Source organism: Mycteria americana, chromosome 6 (genome assembly GCF_035582795.1).
Source record: "Mycteria americana isolate JAX WOST 10 ecotype Jacksonville Zoo and Gardens chromosome 6, USCA_MyAme_1.0, whole genome shotgun sequence".
Classification (NCBI taxonomy): Eukaryota; Metazoa; Chordata; class Aves; order Ciconiiformes; family Ciconiidae; genus Mycteria; species Mycteria americana.
In genome coordinates this window covers 1,412,981-1,437,176 of record NC_134370.1, presented here as the reverse complement: position 1 = coordinate 1,437,176, position 24,196 = coordinate 1,412,981, and the positions used below count along the sequence as shown (strand labels likewise).

Sequence of the window (24,196 nt, the reverse complement as noted above, 5' to 3'; positions counted from 1 at the left end):
CAGACAGACATCATCTTAATGCCTTGGAGATCACCGTCTATTTGTGTAGACCAACTGCATCACGACCCATAAAGCCAGTTTAGTCCATCCACATATTTACATCAATAAATGCTCCAGCATTGACTTCATTGTTCAGTAGGGATGGTATAGGAAATTTGCAATATCAAAAAGTTCTGCCTGATCTCACTCTGCCTCTCCTTCTCATGCAATATGTTTGCCTTGGTAACCCAAAGAAATGGCTGAATTTTCACACAAACAATAAGAACCATCTTAGGAATGATCATCCCGTTTCTCAGAGTCTTAATTGGGCAGCTGAGCACTTGCAGTTTCCAGCAGAGATTTACAACGGAAGGAGAAAATTGATACTCATTTAAATGGGATCTCTGGCATTATTTTAGCGCAGAAACCCTCTGTACATGCATGCCTTCCCTTGCACGTGCCAACACAGACATGAAACAGAAAAGTAATTTAATGCTGAATATTATCTCGAGTAAGAAGTTATCACTTTAATAACTATAAACATTCATTTGCTTGCTTCGTTACACAGCATTAAAGCTGGGCAGATCATTTACAACAAGCTTGTTAGAACTGCTCAGCATTCAAAGTCAAGCCTGTTTTACTGCGAGACACATAGGACACCTAGGAAGGGGAAAGAAAAGCTTCCCGAGTAGACGAACATCCCATTTCTGGTTGGCATATTTGGAATTGCTCATTTGATTTTCCAAAATCATTATTTCTTGCTCACCTGACATCTAGGAATTCCGGTACACATAATGGCTAGACTATCTTAAACAACAAATGCACAAGGAAAATCACCACCGAGTGAATCGTCCTAATGCTGGGAACGAGTACCTGGGGAAGCAGAGCCCTGCGGAGCACACCCGCACCGACGGAGCGGGGAGAAACGATCCCAATGCCCAGAACTGCACAAGCTTTCCAAGTATTTACTCACTGGATTACATTTTTTAATTAGTCTTGTTAAGAAAAGAAAGAAAAGCGTTTCTCGTTTCCGCAGAGGCTGGACCGATTTCCTCAGCCCCACAGCTTGCTGGCCCACCCCAACCCCATCAGCCAGGCGCGGGGAGGAGATGAGCAGAACAAACCTCCAGGTAACTGACTGGAAGGTGCTAGAGGTGTCTAACCTTACTCCTTAATTTCTTAAATTCCATTCCCCAGAAAAAAAAAAAAATATTTCTTACAGCCAAATTTTATCTCGCCTCCCTCATTCAGTCTCGCCTACGACAGCAGTAAGAAACTGGGGCGGGAAGATGTTAGGCTGAGCTTAAGGGTTTCACAGCAGTAACTCTGCCGTCATGCTACCTCTCCCCCGACGTGTGTTGAACCCTTACTAAGTGCTGTGACCACTTTGAAATAGCCATCGCTTCTGTTTGCTGTGGAAGAGAAGCTGTTTCTTCCAAAAAACACCGTAAAAATAATTGAGTAGTTGTTGTTATGAAAATGCTGGTTTACATCAGCAGAATTTGCTAATGAAGCAAGCTGACAGACACATGAAAGAGCATGTAGAAAAAGGCTGGCATTAAGAGCTGGTTCTAACATATAATGTTGCTTGGCCGTTAAGGTACTGATAGGAAAAATACTTAGTCACTTCCCAGCTGTTCTGTGGCAGGCTAAAACATTAAATTTAAACCATTAAATAATTCTGAAAGCAAGGGAACAGGTGGCAAATGGTTTATATGGCAGATGGTGCCTTTTTTAATATTTGTACTCACTGCTAATTTACAGAGTCCATAACCACAGACTCATCTCTTACCTTTTTCACTCGAATAATTAAGAAATCATATGTGAGGGTAAGAAAATAAATACCCCAATTCTTAATACAGTAGCCATAAAAGTGGTATTAGAGACTACCCATACCTCAATTACTCCACGTAACTGTTTACATTCCCAAAGTTTATTGCATTTTGGCTTTTTTTAAGATAGAGTCCTCTTCAAAGACTTGGCTTGATAGTGCTGGAAAATTAACTTTTCTCCTTACCAGCAGAGCAAATAAGCATGAAGATGCAGCCCAGATCACTGAGTACCTGCATCTCCACAAGCTCCTATTTAGTCTTTCTGTTAGATCTGGCACAAAAACTAAGTTAACAGCAAGGCTGACATTAAATATTTAAGGGAACATTTTGCCTGGTACACGTATGAGCAGAACCACCAGTAGATGGAAAAAGAAGAAAGGAAAAAAAGGAACGAATAACCCAAAATGGAGCTCCAATAGCACTGCTGGAATCTTCTCCATTTTAACTCCACGTGAAAACAGTTGACCCCGTGCTCGGCAGACAGCACAGAAATACTGTGCTCAGACCCTTCTCCCTGCACGGTGTTTCTGAACGGCTCCATCCCCAGGTACTCGAGTTTTGGTCCAGTGACTGCTCCCACGCACGATCCCCAGGACAAGGCTGTCCCCAGCACGGACCCCTGGACCACCACGGGTTTTGAGGGAGCACTGAACAGCACGTTCAGGCTGGGGAGGGACGGAGGCGATGCTCCACGCGCGGCCACGCTCCACGCGCACCCCTGCATCACCAGCGACCTCCAGGCTCCGCTCTCCTTTGCATCTCTTCCTACTGCTGTTGCTTATGAGCTTCTACACCCTCTCTTAATCCCAACTGATGGAGACCAGAGGCATTCAAAGAAACGTGAATTTTTTCAAAGAAGCGTTGTTTATAACACACTTGCTGCTTGCAAACAAGTTAACTAAATCACGAGGTTCTTTAGAAAAAGGATGAGCAAAAGGATCGTTTCACAAAAGAGCTAGAAAAGGTCCAACACCTTTTGGGATGCAAAACTTTCAGAGAGCAAAAGTTGCATCCCGAAGGCCCCGGTGCCACGTATCAATGCCAGATTCACCCAGCTGGCTTCCCTCTGATTAAGGATGATTTTTTTTTCCCCCCCCAGGGATAAGGGTATTTGCTAGTATTGAAAATTTGGTATTTTTTTCCACCAGACACGAAGGACTGAGGCCCATTAAAGAGAGTGCTCACATGGCTACATTAGGTACACGAGGATGTTGCAGTGAACAGCTCAGGAATGACTCAGCTGCCAACTTCTTCACATTCGTTTAGCCAACAGGATTGATACCGTATCGCCAGCTTGGTTGAGGCTTGTCTCAAGGCACCAGAGATAAAATCTCAATAAAATAACTACATCTTATCCTCCAGAAGCTGCCAGATGATAATTGCAGCATAAAGCATTCCAAGTTACGTGCTTCCACCTTGAACATCCCTCTCTCCAAGAGCGAAGGCTGGCTGACCGCGACACAGACCTCCCTCAAAACCGACTGCTGGAGGCTCAACGGTGCTTAGAAGAAAGTGAAAGTGGTGAATTAATTTTATCATCGCAGGAGCCCCTAATAATTACAGCTTTAACCACTTCCAGAAGGAAGTCCAGTCATAATATTCAGGATAGTCGTCATCACAAGATGGCTAAATCAGCATTTTCTCTGGCATTGCCCTATATACTGCATGGAAGACACCGCATAGATCTTAGTTCTTACCAGCTTAAAACTAGAAAAACTGCTCTAGCCACGTTCTCCGAGGGGCTGCCGCCACCGCTCCGCGTTTCAGCGTGGTAGAAGCAGAGCTCACCGTAAGGGAACGATCCTGGACACCGTGTTAAACCCAGTGAAACCTCGATAAGAGAAAACAAGCACACCAAAGACCCTGTCAACGAGGGAAAATTGAAATGTTTAACTCTGTTTAATAAATGTCAGGGGAAAAAGGGACTTTTGTAAACAAAAATGGCATCAATGCAGCATGCTCAGAGTTTCTTGGAAAATGCTGAAATGACTTGAGACAGAACCCGACATTCTGGCGGACAGAAAACAGAATAAAGTAGCTGGCAATTGTACAAATACCTCACAACCCCATTACAAAACGGATTGCCACGGGACTTGTCTTGAATGGTTTGAGATCAGCACTTTTGAGATGGGAATGGCCGAAGAGGAGAAAATCTGGAAATCAAGTCTAAGGGGCATCAGCTGTCACCTGCAAAAATTTCAAGTATCACATTCCTACACAAAGTAAGCAAGCTGCTCTCTGGAACAAAATGCTCTGATTTTACCCAGGTATTTCCACACCATTTGCCCCCTTTTTTTTTTTTTTAATCACATGAGAAATGACTAACCAAACCAGTCTAGAAAAGCAGAGAGCAGGAGGAGAACGCTTTCTTCCAGCTGCCGAAACAGAAGCCCAGACCCCCGAGACCTCCCCTGACACCTCCCTGGGGCACAGCTAGAGGAGCCAGCACCATTGGCTGCCATAGTTCAAACAGACTTTTGACTTCACATTCTATTTTAATTTTTACTTTTTTTTTTTTTTTTTTTTTTTTTTATTTCAGCTCTTTCTGCAATACCCTGGACCCTCACCGTTCCCAGGCACCGTTAGCCTTCCCCATCCCATTTGGTCTGCATTTAGCGTCACCCTTCCGCAACCCCCCACACAAGGATTTCCAGCTGTTCCAGCCGTAGCAGACACCTACTCCCCGTTTGGAGGCATCACCCTACGGCCACTCGAGTCGTCAGCAAAGCCCCCGCGGACTCTGCCGAGCTGGAGCCAGGACAGCGGGCGCTCGGTGGCCTTCTCACACCCCAGGCCACGAGGAACCCGACCACCGGCGTGGCTCTCGAAGGGTAGGGAGGCACAGCGGGCCTTTCAGGTGGCTACGAAAAACAGATTTGCTCTATCTAATATTACCAAATAACTAAAAAAAAAATGAAACAACCAACAACAAACTCCAATACACATGTTCTCCGTGCACATTCCTCAAAGTAAGGATTTTCTGGAGTGCAGGTAGGGCTGGGAAGGAGACACAAGCCCCTGCTCCTCCTTTCCTGCTCACAGCACCGCTCCGACTCCTCGCTTCCCAAAAGTTACTTGAGCAGCGACTTAACTCTTACACAAAGTCCACGACGCGTTTACGAATGCAAATCAGGGCAACGGCAGAAACCATCTTTTACAGACCAGAAGCGACTGTTGTCAATCATATCAGCAGTAAACGAACCCAAACACAAAACGAGAACCACACCGGTATTCAATTGCAACCCCGCAGCACCAAGACAAGGTTTTGTACTATCAATTTATTCAAGTGACTACATCATGCTGAAATTCAGTTGGGTTTCTGATTTTAATGGATATTAACAGTTTAAAAGTCAAGTCCAGAGGCATTAAGAGCAGAAAATTCATGTCCTGTACTAGGAGGGGCTGTGGCTACAGCAGGCCCTCGGGCCAAAGGAGATGTCCACAGCCAGAAAACAGAACCATTGCCAGCCTCCGCCCGCGGGTCGGTCCACGTGGGGAGCGCCTGGTCCGGGCAGGGATGCTCTGCTCCCAGCTGGCCTCAGCCCCAGCGCAGAGGCACCGAGTCCTCGACCTAAACCCAGGGGGAAACACGAACACTTGGGTATGAACTTCTGAGGGGGAGAAAGAGTTGCCTCTCTCTGGCTGTTTTGGTTTTGATTCTTCACTGGTGGTCAGAGCCTCGCCTGTATTTTCATTTTGCATCGCATTGTACGTGCGGCCATAGCTCCCCAGATCACCACAGACCACTCCAGGTGGAGACAAATCATTTCCTCAGCCTCATACATAGGGTATTTTATGTTTCTTCTTTTCCATAAATTTATTTCATCGTTAAACATTTCTAAGATCAGCATGCTGCCAAACTCATACGCAACAGCAAAGACGATTACGGAAGTTTCTCCCATCGCAGGGCCAAAGGACCAGCGCATCCCGCCCTCGTCTGCTGATCCCCAGGGCCAAAGACCCAGCAGGATCCTTCACAGCATCCCCCGCAGGGAAAGGCTACAAAAGGTCTGGAATTGCCCAAACACCCTGTACTCCATCATAGCTCTACTTCTGATTTTCTTTTACAAAATGTAAAATAAATTGTATTAAAATGAACTTGTAAAAATTACCACCGCATTCTGCATACTTGGAGTTCTCCTTAATCTGCGGGATTTGGCAATTTGCTCCGAGGAAGCCCCAAGAAGTTCCCTCTGCGAGGCTGGAAAAACGCCGGAGCCCGGATCCTCGCCCGGCCAGCGCCCGCTGCCGTCCCTCCCCAACAGCCCGCCGTGTTTCCCCAACTTGCCGTTTCTTACTAACTCACTACGTTTACTAATTAGGCTGGCAGAAAGGAACACAGGCAAACTGCAAGGCTGCAAAACTAATCATATTAGAAGGCCTCCTTAAAAGTAAATATTCAATTATAAGATTATTGATTGAACAAACCGCGGTGATTAGAAACACAGTACTGCACAAGATAGTATTATAATACCGATCTCCAGTATAATCGGTTAACAGCGTATAACTACGCACACAATGTTCAATAGGCACCAATATACACGTAGATTTAAGTTGGAAATAATTTAATCTTTTGTTCCTTAAGTTCATTCCTATTATGCGAACATTGCCTCCATAAACTTTAGACAAGGAGAACACGGACAGTTCATTAATTACCATGTTACTTTATATATCACGCAGGGATCAAGGAAAACGCAGCTGCCCCCAGGGTCCACAGATTACGCTCTCTCAAGATGTATTTCTCTTTGAAAACAATAAATCATCTTCAATAAACACCAACGCACGGATGTTCCTAACCGAGAGGCCGGCAGGGTTATAAAGCACGCCCCGCACTGGGGATTAGCCGTACGTTAGGCTACGCTTTCTTGACGCTTTCCCAGCCATTGACTCAGCCGGCAAGAGAGAGGTTGGCTTTGACAGCAGGGCGCTGCCGGTGCCCAGCTGACCCCTCCTCCTCCCGGTTCAGCCGAGTCCGGCTCCGGCACCTCGCCCGCCGAGTTTCGGCAGAGGAGACCCGGGCAGCCCCTCCGCAGCGCGGGGCACGCGCTGGGTTTCAACTCCCGCACGCGCTCCCCGCGCTCTTCCCTCACGCCTACCCGGAGCCCGGCTCCTTCGCTGGGGCTTACGGAAACCCTCGCCCCGTCCTCACCAGGCGGCTGCGGCTACGGCTGCACCTCCCCGGCGCGGGCGCGGGACGCCGGCCCGGCGGCATCGGGTCCCTGCCCCGAGGGCACGCGACCGCTGCTTCCCGCCCAGCCCCGCGCCAGCCGGGGAAGCCGTTCATCGAGCCGGTGTTGACAACGAGGATCTAAACCCAGCACCTTCGAGTCCTCTTCTCCGCCAGCACAATAAAAAGGAATTTCATAAACATGTTTTATGTAAGCCTTTGCAAAGGCACTAGCCTTCCCTCCAGAGATGGTGATTAATAGAGAAAAACGGTTAGCTGAATCGCAGGTTTATTGTACACAGACCGGGCATTTTCAAGCTTTCTTTTCTAAAAAGCTACTATATATTCTGTAGGAGAAAACACCCAGAAGCGTGTGGTTTACTGTGAATGATTGATAATAGGATGATTGCTCAGGCACTCAAAGCGTGATATTTGATAGCCTATCATACACTCATTCGAAAGGAAAGCAACAATTATCATGGCCTGACATGTTTATCATTGCCGAGCCGAGCCAGTTATCGAAGTGGTAGAGCTTCCCGGCATTATAATATCCGATCATGTCTAACACTTCACGCAGAGCTCACCTCCGCAGCTGTAAATCAAAAGTCCTGCGCCGGCTCCTTCCCAGATCGCCCGAGCAGCTCAATTCAGGGAAGAGCACATCTGGCACATAATTCGGGCTTGCAGCACAGATAAAGAATGATGTTTTTCCCCCTTGGATTCTCCTCCAAGATGCTCGCTTACAAACAGGCAAAGTGGTTTCGGCGGGTCAAAGAATGCTCCGTGGGAAGCACCACCAGCTCCCTGCCCTGTAGCGGCGATTAACTCTGCTTTCTGTCCTTATTTCAGTACCGTCCTTTCTCGACGAAGTCCGGAAGACTTGCACCGTTATTCCTAGGGGTCAGCTTGCTCTTCAGACTCCCTAAACACGGCAACACTGCCCGGCAGGCGTTTATCTGGGTGATTCTAATGACTGCTCACCAGGAACAATAATTACTGAGATACATTTCTCATAAAAAGATTTCATCCGAACACCAAAAATCATAACTGCATACCTTCTGCAAAATTCAATCTCACTGTGTCTTGCTGTGTTACACTTCAAGTACCAAAAAGATGGAAAATGCACCCTAATTTAAATTTTTAACCTAATTGGTACATAACATTTCTAAAATATAGCCTTAAGCATTCAACGGAGAGTTTCAAAAATTACCCTAAAGACTTTAAATCAGACTTCCACAGCGAGGCAGGGATGCCACAGTACTTCCCCAGCTGCCATATTCAGAAAGTTGTTACACAAAGCCATGCTAAGGAAGCAGCATTTTTTCCAGCAAGCAACCACATCGAAACCTATCAGAAGAAAATACAAAGCCACGGATACATTCTTCCAGCGTATTTTATAATTACAAACACTCAAACAATCTACTTAAGTCTTAATCAAATATTACCGTATGTCGAGCAGGTACCTTTCAGCTGCCACCACTGCAACCTGAGGGTTTGCTGCAAAGACGTGGTGCCACGACGGCCACGGTTTCTCCCAGAAGACACTAAGGTGACAGAGGATGCAGCTCGGTTCATTACTGCCTGCAAACGTCTCCGCGTACACCAACGGTGCAAACGTAGATGGAGTTCTGAACTCACTTTTAACACAGTTCCAGAGAACACATCTGAGCAGCACCAGAAAAAGTAACTTGAATTCTGGATTACAGTAATGCCACCTATATGACCTGAATATTTAATTTACCGAAGCACACCAACGGCAAGACTCATGCTCAGAAGCCTCTCTCTGTTGCAAAGCAAACAAAAAAAGCTGCTCATTAGTGCCACCAGCAGTGACCTTACCTGGGAAAGGCGAAGCCAAGACTGGAATTTTGATAGGGGAGAAGGTCAGCACGTGGCAGGGCTGGACGCTCGGCGCCGAAGGTCCCTGGGGGGCTTCAGGCTCCACCGACACCATCGCGGTGGTGGCCGCGGCGGCCAACGCCAGGGTCTGACTGCCGCCGACCGGTTTAAGGCTATTCTGGCAACCACCTGTGGAAGAGCGAGATACAACAGATTTTGTTTTTCATTGGGAACCGGTGGGTTTACCTAAGAGGGTATGTTTTCAGCATTCTGATTTCAGCGCAAGGTGGAACAAAAGTCTGCGACAGTTCCCACCCGGCCTCCACCGTTCGCATGTCCCCCTTAGCGAGACACTAGATTTTGAATGTATTATACAATACATTTTCTAAGGACTCTCGAAGCCCCTTTCCTAATCGTTATTCTTAAAGTCCTCGCTCGTGGTTGGTGCATTTTCAGATATGAAAGCCCCATATATGTGAACATAGCATTATAACCTAGAGGGACAAGACAGTAGTGAGTGCTCTATAAACTATGCAGAGCTATTAAATTTAAATTAAAAAACCTCAATAAAAACGTCAAATATTTGAACACATTGGTCGGCATTTTCTTCAGCTCCTACAGCTTCATAATGATGCATGACCACCCTTCTTCTGACTTCTCCTAAACAGAAGTTGCCCGATTTCAAATCTGAATGTTTTTGTTACTTGCTCTATTAACCATGCAGATAACTAGCTTAGTTACCTGCCCGCCTGTTCTCCTGGCATGTGCATGCAGATACCCGAGGCTTACAAGTTTTAGGTACTAGTATCCTTCATCTTGAAAACACGCCACGCAGGAAACTTCCAATGGTTTGACAGGGGAGCTCAGAAGAAGTCCACCAAATCTATGCTCAAACGCGCTTTCGGCTTCCTAACATTTACCTTTAAATCTAACAACCTTGGGGGCAAGACCTTCCGAGCTCAATCTTGGCTAAATATGTTAAATAAACAAGAAAATGAGTAGTAAAAATCTTAAGGAGAAAACCTAATTTGACAAACACCAGCTGTTACTCCCTCTACACTGAGCTATGTATTCAAAAATTAAGCGATCATTAGCTTATTATGTCATTTAGCAAATGTTTCCAGTTCATGTGGAAATCCTTCAGGCAGTAAGAGCCAACTGTAGCTCTACAAAAAAACCACTATTTGATCAGACTCCTCACTTCAGGCGTTCCCCGAGTTTGCAGGGTTTCTTTTTCTACGTGCCTATCTGCAAGGAAAACAGGGACTCGGCCCACGACCGTGGGAAGTGCCGGGGTGGGCGACGCAGCCCCACGCAACACCGCCGCTCCGGGTGAGGCGCCCGCAGCCCAGCAAGCCCGGTGAAGACCACATTCCCGGCAGGTAACCGTCCCCTGCACAGCTCCGTAGCCCAGACGCTGCATCCAAGCTTTTCCATCCTGCTCTGGCTTCAGACACCTAAAAAATTTTGACTTTCAGACGCCAAATGCTGTTTTGCTCTCAGCTGGCGTTGGGGAAAGAGTGGGTCAGTGGTTTTTGGAAAGGAACCTGCTTTGGTTGCAGCTAATTGGGGCTCCTGAGGCTATCTATTATACTAACTTTTGGCAGCTTTGCTCCTAACTCTTTATAAACAATTATTTGCCAACAAAATAAGCTCTGCATTAGCAAAACAGAAGTCAAATGTTATCAGTAAGCATCACAAAAACCCCTTCTATTATTTCTACTGTATTTGTCAATGCCAAGAAGGATTTACTTAAAACACCTGCATATGCACTAATTAACAGGCACACAGACAAAAAAAACCCACAAATATTAAAGTTTTGATCATTCAACCACAGACAGATGAAAAACAAATCATTCTGCCAGAGTCACAATGGAAATTAGAAAAAAAAAAAAAAATCAATGTCCAACTAATCCAACTGTTTAATACAAGTTTATTGTTTATTCACCTGAGGACTAGCACAGACCATTAGGTTAGGTTCAACAACTGGCCTCCAAAGGCCTGCACTCATTCCTAATTCAAACTGTCTGCAGTTGGGGAAAAAAAAAAATCCACAAAACATCTCCTGTAACTCTTATGAAAACCAGTGTCATCTAGAAAAATGACTTTTCTACTGCCTTCCTACAGGGTACATGAGCAGAAAGGTTGTTTACTTCTCATTTGATTCTTTTATTTTGGAGAAGAAGATGCAATTTCCCCAAAGAGCCCGGAGAAGCAGCCAGATAGCGTAAGCCTTCGCTGCTCGGATAGCCAGCCTTCGCCAGCACAGATGAGTAACGCTCCTGAAGCAGGGCTTCCTTATTAAAGTTTCATCAATTCCCTTATTAAAGTTTCATCAGTCAGTTGAAAGAGAGGTTTTGGTGATTTCCCCGCCTTTGATGAAGTTCTCTCTCCCTCTCTCCTGCTAAATAACTCCATGAAGAAAGGACTACCCCGATAATCGTTAATGCTGGAGAGGAGAGCGCGGACAGGGTGTCATCAAGCCCACCCTCTTGCTTTGCACTCAACTGAACAATCATCTCGGCAATTTATCAACCTCTAATTAGCGTGTGATTTGCCAAAGCCAGTGGAAGCTGGCCCAGGACACGGGCTGTTGAGAGCCAGGGACTTTCATCTGCACTCAGGGTAGCTGCAGAGAAGTTCTTCCCAGAAACAAACCAGATTTTGCTGTAAGTATTTCCAAAAACTTCTTGAAAGGGTTTTTTCAGAATCATCATGAATCACCCCACATTTACATGAATTTCAAGAGTGAAATGCCTTGAAAATAGAGGTAAAATACTATCATCGATATACCCTTGAGGGAAAAAAAACTGCAATTTTTTTCCTAGCAATGGTGGATTCCCCAAATCTGGTTCTGCCAAGTCACGCTACATCCTGGCTAGTAAGGTAATGCTTGGCTGCTGAAATCACAAACCCCGTTTCGGCGTCCTTTCCCAGCCTTCCAGCTCTGCTCTTCTCAAGCAAGCAGACTGGGGGGAACCATCCGAGACGGGCAGCACGTTTTGATGTGAAGCAAGTGAAGAGGGGAGAGCAGCTGAAGAAGCAATGAAGAGATGATGCAGAGGTAATTCACCCATGGTGGTGAAATGCAGCGAAGGCGCTGGAACCGGCCGGCAGACCCATCACGCGGGGTGAAGCATGATCTCCAACTATCTCCTGCTAACACCCGTGTGGAAAAGGGTCTGCGTGCACAGGTGTAGAAGAGGAGCTGCTTCTGTCGTGCCTTCTCTTCTAGCACAGCACCATCTACAAAAGTTTGTGAAGTGTCCCCGATTTCCTGTTCTCGGCGAGAAGACCCATTTCCACGTGGCAGACCTGCACCTGCCGGCTGCACCACCCAAGGGCCAGGCACCGCTCCGGGTGTAGGAGAGACCACCGGGGCCACGCTGCCGTGGCTGGCCAGCACGCGGCTTGATAGAGCAGCACAACCTCCACGGCCCAAAGCCAGCATTTGCTTCCCGGGATTTTCAGGAGACCGAGAGCAGGCTGTGAGCCCCCCACACACAGGTACGCAAACCCGACAGACAGACAGACAGACGTGGCGGTCCTACGGCACACGCTAAATCAGACAGCACGACATGCTGCCCTCAGGCAGCCTCCATCCCTGCCGGGGAGGAAGGAGACCCTCAGCGATATAAAGGCCGACCCGGCCGAGCCCCACCAGCCGCACGGCGCCCAGCACAGAGCGAGCTCAACGTCCTTTCCAAAACCCACCAAACTCCCCCGCTTCCCCGCCCCGCGCCGGTGCCCTCTCTGCGCTCACACGCGGTCTCGGCAACCAGACAGAGCACACCACAACCGCCCGTGGCTCCCGACGCTGCCTAACACCAACAACTGCAACCGCGAGATTTTCCTCCTTGAAGAAAAGCACCCAGAAGAACAGAAACTACTTTATTTAACAAGACAAAAGCAAATACTAACACTTGTGAGATACAAAGATCCGCTCTCACCCAAAAAGGGTAATTCAAGACCTTCCCTTTCAGATAAAGAAGTTATCGGTATTGTGAAAACTTACTGTACAGACCATGTAATGAGTTTTAATTTGCACTTGATTATTATAGGCTTTCAGTCTTTGTCTTCAGTTTTGCCTCCAGGAAAACACCTTTACCAAAGGGTTATGAATGTCTTTCCCAAAAGACCCACATTAAAAAAAATGAGAGGGGAAAAAATTTCAAGCAGGTTAAAGACCTTTTGAACTTTTCATCTGTCTTGGAGAAAAAAGTATTAATACACACGAGTATAGCGTTCCTTTTTTTAATGATCCAATGAACCGCTGGGTTTTGCTTATCCTTTCAGCCCGTGAGCTACCGCCAGCGCCCCAGGGCCCTGTAAGAGCTCTTCTGCACTAGGAGGTCCTCCTTCGGGCGAGGACCGAAGGACCCCAACCCGGACACCAACCTGGCGGCCTCCTCTTTTTTGCCTGCAATAGCCCAAAGACACAGTTATAACCCAGCGGATTTCCACTGCAGCGTGCCGACCTGTCCCTACCCAGGTAAACGCGCACCCGGCGTAGGGGGGCACACGGCGCTCGACTGCTACCAAAGCCTTCCCACCACTTCCCACCGCCACCCCGCCCGCTCCAGTCCCGTTTCCTGCGGGGCTGCGGCAGCTCAGCACGGCAAAGGGACACCAGAACTCGGCGCCGCTGGAAAAGCACGCCAAGCACCGAGCAGCTTCCCAAGGGATCTGAAATGTTTTCCATGTATATTTAAAATAAAAAATATTTTGAAGGCTTTCAATTTAAACGGGTATGCTACGGAAGTCAAATGCTATGGAAGTCATATAAAATTAAACACCAATTCAATTAAATAGACGTTAAACACTTTGACCCCAGAGTTAATACAAGTTAGTAACGCTGAGGTCCTAAACCTCACCCACAGAAGGACGTATACCATTCTCACTTCTTTTTAAAGCAGTATGCGAGCTCCTTATTTTCAGTCATAAACCAACCGATCCCTACACCCTGATGTCTGTACCCCTCTTCCTTTCGGGTTCCCCCCGCCCGCCCCGGCCTCAGGCACCCCCGCTGCTGCCCAGCCCCTCTGTTACCGAGTGCGCTGCATCCAAGCACTGCACAGTCCCAGCTGCTATTATAAAAAAAAGAGAAAAAAAATTAAAAGTCCATCATTTGTGATTACAAAGCCACGTCAGAAACGTTTGCTGAATCTCAGCTATCCTGCCCTCCGGCCTGGAAGCGGGGTGTGCAGGACAACCCAGCCACGGCCAGCCGACCCCCCGGTCCAGCCCGCTGGCGTGGGAGCGGCGCCCGCGCAGGGCTGCAGCGCGGCGCACCAGCCCCAAGCCAAGACATTTTGGCAAGGGGTATGCTTGTCCGGGAGCGAATTCCCTGAGCAGCTACTGCTGCCAGACGGGGCAAGAGGAGGGAGCGATAATGAAGAGCGGTCGTGGCAGCTCCGTCCCACCCGCATCCCCCGTACGCACCAGCTCGGGGAGACCGAGATCAGAACCCAGCCTGGTGAGGATGCCGTCCCGGCACCGCGGCCGGTTTAGCTCTAAGGCAACGGCCGTCATTCCGGTGCCCCAGAGCGGCCCGGAATCCGCTCCCGTCCCCGCCTGCGTGCGATGCCCCCCTGCCCGAGGCAACGCCCCCCCGCCGCATCAGGGCTTGGCGCCAGTCACGATTTTAACGGGAGCTTCCGATGGCTCTTGCAAGGAGCTTTGTCTTTGCATCAAGCGCAAATACTTGGCAGACCTATAGCACACACATGTGCAGCACCAGCGTCGATACCCGCAGAAGGCGGACGGCTGAGAACCTGCGGGCCCCGCTGCCTCCGCTGCACGTGGTCCGAAATGTCGGCTGCTGAGCAACTGAAGCAGCATTTACCAATCAATAAAATGAAGCAACGGATTGACTTAAATAGCATATTTATCCCAATGCAAAGGAAAACATATTGATATCCCTACCTTCTGGAGCCCAAAGGGAGGAAAAAAAGCTTATTGTCTTTTCCATTTGTAAACTCCAGCTATTGCACGAGCCTGCCAGTAACAGCACCGCTAACAGCTCACTTTTTTGCTCATATGCAATAAATAAAAATACCTGGCTCCTCGCAAACAAGAACAGCCTCTGCAAATCACTGAAAGAGCTGGATTTCTTTATAATGAGGTCTTGGGGCCAGGTAGGACAACATTATGAAAGGGTCAGAACTACGAGCCTTTCCCATAAACACATTACACGTAGTTTTAGTTCTATAATTTAAGTGAAAAAAAAAAAAAATCTTATCTGGGCTAAAGTTTGCTCTTGATTTGGGTAGATAACAGAAAAAGCACCAAAAAAGCACAAACTTAATAAGCAAAACAAAAACTTTGTAAAGGCTGTGATTAAAGTCAAGCGTTCCCAGAGACTCAATAAAGTGTTACGTCTCTGCAGCGCCTGAACGCTCCACAAATAAAGAGGGTTTTCATGGCATTCCAGGGATGTTCAGGTTCCTGCAGTGCTATTCTTGATTTACAAACAGGGAGCCCTAGCACACGCACGTTAAATGTAAGAGAATCCCATTTGAGAGGCCCAAAACCTGACTACTTATGTATACACTTACACTACTTTTTTAATATATATATACACATATATACGTATATATATAAAAATATATATAATATATGCTTCAAATATAAGGCTCGTATTTAGGAAATACAGAAGGTCAGCGGTCCTGTGTCACATATTTCAAAACTGTTAAAAAAACATAAGAAAATGGAACCCAAATTTAACAGAAAGCAACCACATTTCTTCATAGATTTGTGATGCCTGAAAATTAAACTGAAATTACCTAGAAAACGGTATCTGCACGTGTGTCTATGCATATAAACTCTGATACTGATACTTGCTATGAAAAATATCGGCTCAGTTCTGGCAAGGTTAGTGGGATTAAAAGAAAGAAAAGGACACTAACAGGAAGGATCAAAATTTGAATCTACATAGGATCGGTAGTGCTAAAGCAATTTGGTGAAAGAATATACACGAGCTCTTCATTCGGGCATTTCTGATTTCAACACCGATGGGTGAAAAAGCAAAGAGATTGCTACTGAACAAAGCAGCACTGTGGAAATGTAGAGGCAGCAACAAAGCTTTGACTTAGCAGAAAATATTTTCTATTGAAAAATCATTCCAAAAAAATAAAAAAAAGAAAATATCTGATTTAAGAAGATTATTTTCCTTGAAGGAAACCAACACTGAAAAACACTGAAAGTCTTCATTCCAGGCTAGACTGCCTCTGTTACAAATGAAATAAATGCTCTGAGCATCTTGTTAAAGAAGAAAGCCATTAACAGGCTTTCACCTCTCCAGCGTCTCCCCCAGCCCTCCCGGCTCCGACAAGGCTCCCCGAAGGAGACCTCCGCGAAGGCAGCGTGTTTGCCAGAACGCGCGCTCCTGCGTGCGCCTCAGCAGCTACTACTGAAGCCATCCAGAGCAGCCGGGCCGGTACGACGCTCACGATCAGTAAGAAAATGCCACTTATGTTGAAACGTGCATTAAAAATAGATATCTATCTATCCATCTGAGGACTGTCAAACGTTTTAAAATGGAAACAGATGTTCAAGTGTTAGATTTGCCTTTGCTCTGAGGAGCAGTGCAGAAGGCAGCAGCCAGGCTCCGTTTACCCAACAGCCCAGCCGAAGCTCCTCTGCTACAAACGCTCTCTTGCCAAGGTTATGCAAGCCTCCAAACCGCTGCTGAGCAACTGCCCACAACTTTAACCCCTCGAAACTCTCGAGGGTATTTCTTCAATAAGCCGTTGGCAAAATTTACAGAAGCAACCTTCGCTTCTACGCGCTTGCGGCACGGGCTGTGGCCAGGACTTGGTTCAGGTGTGGATGGGAAGTCCTTATCGCAGGCTGGGGGTCTCCCTGCAGAACTCCCGAGTCGGGATGCGGACGGTCTGCTCAAAGCACGATACCCTGAAACGAGCTGCAGAGTATTATGGTCCTCAGTAAGGAGCCCAGTAATGACCATTGTATTACTGGTCCTACTGAAGTGCCCACATGCTGTTAGGTTTAGCATCTCACTGGCATTTCCTGGAGAGCCAGCCCGCTTTCAGTCCCTGCAAACGCTGGAGCCGGTGGGATACGGGACCATGCACGCAATTACTGGAGACCCTGACTCGCTAACTTTGCATTTCAGTCACCCTTCAGCAAGCAGCAGGCAAACGCGGATTTCAAGGGGTATAAGCTGAAAGCCACCATCTCAACACAACAAATCACTGCACTTATCACCACCTCGGTCGGGACGCTTCCCTGGCCCCCCTCGCCGCCCAGCCGTGGCCGGAGCGGCAGCCTGCTGCGGGCTCTGCTCGGGCGGGCTCTGCTCAGCGCTCTCCCGCCGGCGGCCCCGGAGCACCTCCGCGGAACTCGGCTTCTTGAAGAGACAACGCACCTCCACCTGTATCTCCTGATCCCTCCCTCACAGGAGGCTGGCTGAAAGGCTTGTTCTCCAAGGCCTCCCGGGAAAACCTTCTCGAGCACAGCCATAAGAACACACCCTTTGCAAGGACCCACGGTCGGCCCTGCTCGTGAGAGCCAGGAGCGCCAGACTGCAGGAACGTACCTCGAAGCATCTAAAACCGCTTTGACGGCATCGGTAATAGTAAAAGCACGGAACATCACGTACCGAAGGGCTACAGCTTTCACCTAACGGTGCCATCACGGGGTCCTGCAGGCGCTCCCTCGCCCCACGTCCAGCGGCCGCCGACCCCACGGGGCCGTGCGGAAGGCACAGATGCCACACGGGCACACCCGACACGGGACCGAACCAGCCACGGCTTCATCCGCACGGCAGAGCACAATGCAGGAGACAAAAATATTAATCCTTTCTCTGCAAAAATATCTAGATGCTGCCTTCCTCACAAAAAACGCAGTATCCAGTAGACATAAAACAAGCTATCATTCCTAGGTGGGAAAATAAAATGTCACTATTCTCTTTAGATACACAAAATGGTAAGTACATAAATTCATGTTTCGCAATATGCGCAAGAATAATAGCTGCTTCCTTTTCTTACAGAAAATAACACCTTCTAGTAGCTAGTAGCTGGAGCTCGCAGCTGTTAAATTACGTGCATTACCATTCACCAAACTCCAATACCTCATTCCTTTATCTTTGTAACATTGCTGAAACATTGAGAAAACAATTATATCATTACCGATAACTGTGGAAGGCAAACCTGCCGTTAAGACAGGCTTTCAAAATGAATACAGCCGCATAGCCTGCAAAAAGCTTATTAACTTCTCAGTTTAAACCACTTAACTAAGCAATTTGCTCTCAGTATTTTTATTACTCTTCATATTAAGTGTAAAGATTATATAGGAAATACTTCAAGTGCTACCATAACACTTCCCAGAAGCAGCTTCTGATTACGGCTGGAGGGCACCGATACTGCCACCCTGCAGTAATGCCACCACCGCGCATGCTTCTCTGCGCAAGCCCTGGAGTTCACACGTGGCCGGGGATGCGATGGGTTAGCACTGAGCGCATCAATCAGAAATAAGATTTAAAGAGGGACGGGAAGATTTAGAAAGATGGCTGGGGGTCATCGTGCTCCTCCCTGCACCTCTCCCAGCCGAACGGGAGCTCAGGGGGGTTCTGAAGAGGTGGCAGCCAACGCTGAGCACGCTGCCGGGGAAGAGCTGGAGCCGCCTGGAGATCTCCTCTGAAAACAGGCTTGAGCGTGCATATGTTGGCCAGGGGGAAGAATATCTTCTTTCCTCTGTGCTACTTACAGACCACAAACGTGGCATTGGGCTGGGAATGCCCCTCTTCTGCCAGGCGCGCTTCCCTAACCCGCTGCCAGGTACGTGCTTTCTTTACGTCTGAAATACCGTACGCGATAAAATGCGTTTGTTTAAAATACTGAAATATTTTAAACACCCACAAACGACGGGCTGTCGCTCCCCTGCACAGAACACCTCCCTCACCGTCGCGCCTGTCCTTAAAAACACGCTTCGACCGGTGCCTCCTGTCTGGGAACACGCTCGACTATTCCCCACGGCATCCCGGGAGGAATGCATCAATATAACGGGGCTTCGCCCGCGGCAGCCTCATTTCCGAGCGCTGCCGAGCAGCGCTCCAGTTGAGCATCGGGCGTCTCTGGCAGGAGGAGAAGGCAGCTTACTGCAATGGATTGCTAAAACATCAAAATATGGAACCGATTCGAGTGGTTCAACATGTTTCGATACAGAACAATATTCACTGCTAATTAATCAGTCTGGCAAATGAACCCAAACAGCGAGGATCTCTTCCAGCACGCTCCCACTGAATCTCTGCATTACTGGAAAAATACAAGAGAACTTCCCGTGTGCTATACAGTTGCAAAATACGAAGTACTTTACAGGGGAAAGACCAAGGTAAGAGGGGCTCTGCTGTCAACCGAACGGACGTTACCTTCCATCTAAGAAAGAAAGAAACAATTGACAGCAAGCCATTAAGAACATCCTAATTCTGAATTTAAGAATATATGTTAGGGGTTTGAACATCAGTAGCATTTTACTTAACCTTTTCTCTGAAGCAACTGCTATTTTAAGTTAATACTGCAGCACCAAAACAGAGAGATTCAGCTTTACTGCAATGTATTTTCTGTTCTTTTCCCAAGCATAAAGCTTAGCTCTTCTGTTAACAGCTGTGACGTACCTGAGTTACGCAGATTAATGGAATTTATTTCACAAATATTGTTGTGCATAACTGAGCCTTAATGAGATGATGGATCAATTGCTCTTCTCTACTGATAGCTGTCTACACAGACCACACCAAATTCTTAAAATTAGCAGCCAATAGGAGAGTTATACATGACCGTATAACGGTCAAGAATATGCTCTTTCAAACAAGAACCATGTCGGCAATTTCTTGTTTGAAAATAAACCCAGTATGTTGGGAGTGGCTGGCCCCTTCATTCCAGAAGTCAACCAGTTATGGAATACTCTGTTACAATCTTCTGTAATTACACACAGCCTTTTCTTTCTTTAAAAGTAATTTAGAGGATGAAACACACTTTGCCATCACGGTTCAGATCAAGCAAGAGATTTTCAGCTGAATGGAATGAAACCCTTACTTTAGAGAATGGCTTGCGCATCTCTGGGAGATGTATTTAAAAAAGAAAAGAAAATGTAAGTACTTAATTATTCATGTCCTACTGACCTGGTATCAGCTGAGGTGCCAACACCACTGTGGGAAGAGGCCTGGAGGCAGCAGCTGGCCTGGCTATAGCCATAGCTACTTGATTTGTCATTAGCAGAGGTTTCTCATTTCCCTGGAAGAGTCTTGATTCCTCAGGATGTATCCACGCTGAATCCAGAGCAAATGCATTATTCAAGTATATCTGTCCAACATAAATAAATAACGTTAAGGTTTGAGACACAAAAGTCAGAAATAAAAGTGAGAATAAAGTATCTTTAACTCAATATTACAATACAGATAGTATCTCAATTCAGGGACAAACTTGCAAAAATAGATTGATTTCTGCTCCATCTATGTTGCAGGCCGAGTTCAGCTGGCCATCTAAAAATTAACGGGCTTTTAACACGACCAATCAGCTGACGCAGCGTCACGACGGGAAGAGAATAGCTGCAGGCAGTTGTGTCCCAGACACAGTCACCCCGGAGCAAGCCCATCTGCAATTCACAGGCTTCAGCCGTCTTCTGCGCAGGAGAGATGGGGGCGAGGGAGGGAAACGGGATAAAGTCACAACGCCTTGTTTTAATTATTCAGCTAGGTCAATGTACAGATGTAGGTAACGAGGGCGCAGGACCGCGAGCGACATCCTGGCACCGGGGATGTGGCGGCGCTCGCGGTGACGCCACCGCTGCCAGCCCGTACGGCGGGGCGGCGTGCCTTTTGGGGGAAAACAGTGGAAGTACCAAGAAGAAAGGGAAAATGGAAAACTCTCATAATCACGTCTAGAGTAAAATTAGAACATTCCGCTCGATGTAATAAAGGTAAATACTAAAGATATTTTAGTCTTTTTACAACTTCAGAAAAGTGAAGATGTCTAACTGCTGAAGCAGCCTCCTCCACTAACCGTCCCTTACAACACTGCAATTCACAAAACCCGTCACATTTTTCAGCTCGTATACTTTCTATACTCTAGCCTTAAAAACACTTCAACATACCGAGATCAGACTTACTTTGCAGTTCGGAAGCCTTTTATCCATCCAGTTTTTCCCAGCATGAGGCGGAACGGTAGATGTGTACACAGGCGGAAAAACAGGAACAAATTCCACGCTCGAAGAAGGTGAAAATCCTATGACTGGGGAATGAGCTCCAAATATCCACTTAGGGGAAAAAAAGAGGAAGGAAAGTTAATAAAAGGATCTCGCCCTGAGTAAGCCGATGCTTTTCATGATTTCCTAGCTATATACAAGATGAGTACAGAAAATTTCAAGCATGTCTCTCCAGTCCAACAACCATTTGCGGTTTTTTAGGCATTACACAGACCGTGACACACGGCACTAACGTTATAAACTGCTTTAGAAAGCCGCAGCTCAGTAGCCTGGCAGTGCAGCAGTGCTCGGCTGCTAGTCGCCAGGGAAGCTTGGTTTCTCTCCGCTCGAACAGAATCCCACATACAAAACAAAAACATCGCTAGAAAGTGTTTTTAAAATTCGCCTCGAGGCGAACGAGAACCAAAGGAAATGTCGGGAACGTATTTTCTCTTAACTTAAATTCGTTTGGCAAATGGGTTCCCACAGTAAAACCACCTCTGCAGTTTATTTAAGTGGGCTCACCCCGGGGAATAATTGATGTTCCTTTTTCATTAGACCCAGCACTACCTATTTTCTCCCTCCCACTCACTCTGCTCCCAAACCACCAGAGACGCTCGTGCTCGAAAAGGTTGGAAATCTTCACATGAAATCGAGCGGATACTACAGCGCTCACATCTCTATTTTTACTTCTACCTAGTAAAAAATATAAAGACGAGGCAAAACTACGAGTAGGGCTTCCAAAATCTCCGCAGTCACAGGGCAAACACCCCGGCCGAACCGCTTTATTATTTCAAGCAGCCTTATGACAGCAACGACCAATTGAGATATTCATCGGGGAAAGCACCGCCGAGACAGATTGCTTCAACCGACATGACTCAAAACTTTAGTCTTTATGAATATTCCAAAAACCAAAACACCTGGCGCTCCCTCTGACCGTCCCTCCTCCTTCCCGGCCTCGGTGTGCAGACAGCGCGTCCTGCAACAGCCGATACCGGATGACGGAGACGAGCGCGGCTGGCGAGGCCGGCAGCCCCCCCCCCCCCACCCCCCCCCCCCCCGGCCCTTCTCTTCCCGGGGAAGACGCCGCCGGTTCCCGAGCCCGCTGCCGGCGCCGCGCTCCGCCGCACGCCGCACCTCACCCGCCGGCCGCCCGGCACCGCAGCGGGCAGCGGAGCCGCGCACCGCCGCCCCCCCGGCTCCGCGCTCGGGCGGCGGGCAGAGCCCCCGGGCAGAGCCCCCCGGGACAGAGCCAGCCCCCCGGGCAGAGCCCCCCGGGCAGAGCCCCCCGGGACAGAGCCCCCCGGGACAGAGCCAGCCCCCCCGGGCAGAGCCCGCGGCACCGCCCGCGCCTCCCGGGGCGCCTGTCCCGCCGCTGTCCCCCGCTCCCACGGCCGGGCGGCGGCCGGAGGCTCCGTCCCCGGGGCTGGCGAGGGGCTCCGGACAGCGGCGACGGGAAACTTGTGCCCCCGCGGCGGGCCCCGCCCGCTCCCAGCCGCCCTTACCTGCCCGTGGAGGAGCGCGGCGGCGTGCTGGTCGGCGGCGGCGAGCAGCGGCAGGAGCGGCTCGCAGGGGACGCGCCAGCCCGGGCCGGCCCGCAGCAGGGCGGCGGGGGGGGGCGGCGCGGGCGGCGGCGGCGCCGGCAGCAGCAGCGGCGGCGGCGGGGGCGGGGGGGGAGCCCCGGCGGCGCCGCCGCCGCCGACCCTGACGAGCCCCGCGGCGGCCGGGACCACCCAGGCCCAGGGGGGCGGCGGGGGCTCGGCGGCGGGGGGCCAGAGCAGGGGCGGCGGCCGCTTGGCTGCGGGAGCCGGCAGCATCCTGCATGGCACGGGGCGCGGCGGAGCCGGGCCGCCCCACGCTCCGCACCGGCGCCGCCGCCGAGTGAAACTCCACTTCGCGGCGGGGCGCGCCGGCAGGCTCCGCCCGCGCGGGGAGGGGAGCGAGGGGGGCGGGAGCGAGGGAGGGCGGGGGCCGCGCCGGGGCCGCCCCGGGGGGCAGCCGGTAGCGGGCCCGGCCGGGCCGCGGGGCCGGCCCCCCCCATCCCCCACCCCGCCGGAGCGGTGCTGCCGCTGCCGCGCTCCTCGGGGCGGGAGAAGGCGGCTTTTCGGCACCGTGTGGCGCTGAGGGTTTTCACCAGCGCCGGCCGGCGCAGGGCTTCCTCCGCTGCGGGGAAACACCTCTCCTGCCTGGGGGTGAATGCCGGCTCCCCGCGGGACTCGGGGGGGGGGGGGGCGGGGGAGGAGGGGGCGGGGCGGGCGTCGAGCAGGCGGCGGCGTGGCCAGCGCTGCCGGGCCGGGCACCGCGCCTCGGCCGCCTCCCGCCTTCCCCGGGCCGCGCCTGCGGCCCGAAGGGCGAGGGCTTCTCTCGGGGGGCCGCAGCAGGCCCCAGTATCCCACGGACCCCCTCGAACGAGCCCCTTCTCCTGTCTGCCACAGAAGCAAAATCCGCGTAACACGCGTTGGCTGGCGCGCCCAGGGAAGCGACCCCGCGGCCCTGGCCGCTGCCGCGGGAAGGCCCTCGGGAAGCAGGTGCCCAGCGCGGCGCTGACCTCCGTGGGGGCCGCTGCCGAGGCGCGGGGAAGAGTCCCGCCGGCCGGCAGCCACCACCGCACGCCGGCCGCTTCCGCCAGGCCGCCGAAGAGGCCGTTGGTAGCTCCTCGGTAAAAATGAAGCCTTTGGCGCTGGGTGCCGGGTAACCGGTAGCCGCGAGGAGCGCGTCGTCCTGTTCGTGTAACGGTTTGAGGAAAAGCAGCGCCGACCTCTGCGAGCGCCTGAGAGCAGCTCCCTTCTCTGGCCCGGGTCCGGCAGCCCCGGCGTGAACAACTTGTTTGCTTGCAACATGTGGGCTTGTTTCTCCTCCCGTCTCCTCCCTGCTTTCCATGGCTCCGAGGAGAGAGGAGCTGAGCAAGCCTCTTCTAGCTGCTGACGGCATCACGGCTTCCAGCCTCTCCAGCAAAAAATTAAAGGAACGAATAACAGTAAAATGGGCTGGGCCTGAGTTCACAGAACATACGAACGCTTCAACTGTACGGTTTAAAATCTTTGCTTACATTTCCTGGCCGAACCACCGGCGCTGCTCCGGCTCTCCATCGCAGCAGCAGGGCAAGCGCTGCGCGGTGAGAAAAGGCAAATATCCGGCTGCACGGGCCCCGAGTTTGTAAATCACCGCAGTCCCGGAG

General features: G+C 49.8%; 1 protein-coding gene across 3 annotated transcripts in view; it reads right to left on the bottom strand.

Annotated features, from left to right (window-relative positions):
• Positions 1–22,926, bottom strand: part of TCERG1L (transcription elongation regulator 1 like) — a 98,592-nt gene extending 75,666 nt beyond the window's left edge. For all 3 annotated transcript variants that reach the window (XM_075504311.1, XM_075504312.1, XM_075504309.1), the window contains exons 1-4: positions 22,524–22,926; positions 20,944–21,090; positions 19,958–20,138; positions 8,818–9,006 (exon numbers count right to left, since the gene is read on the bottom strand). In XM_075504311.1, coding sequence (XP_075360426.1) covers positions 8,818–9,006; positions 19,958–20,138; positions 20,944–21,090; positions 22,524–22,835 — 829 coding nt within the window. In that variant the 5' untranslated portion in view covers positions 22,836–22,926. The remainder of the gene's footprint in view (positions 1–8,817; positions 9,007–19,957; positions 20,139–20,943; positions 21,091–22,523) is intronic.
• Between the last annotated feature and the right edge of the window lie 1,270 nt (positions 22,927–24,196).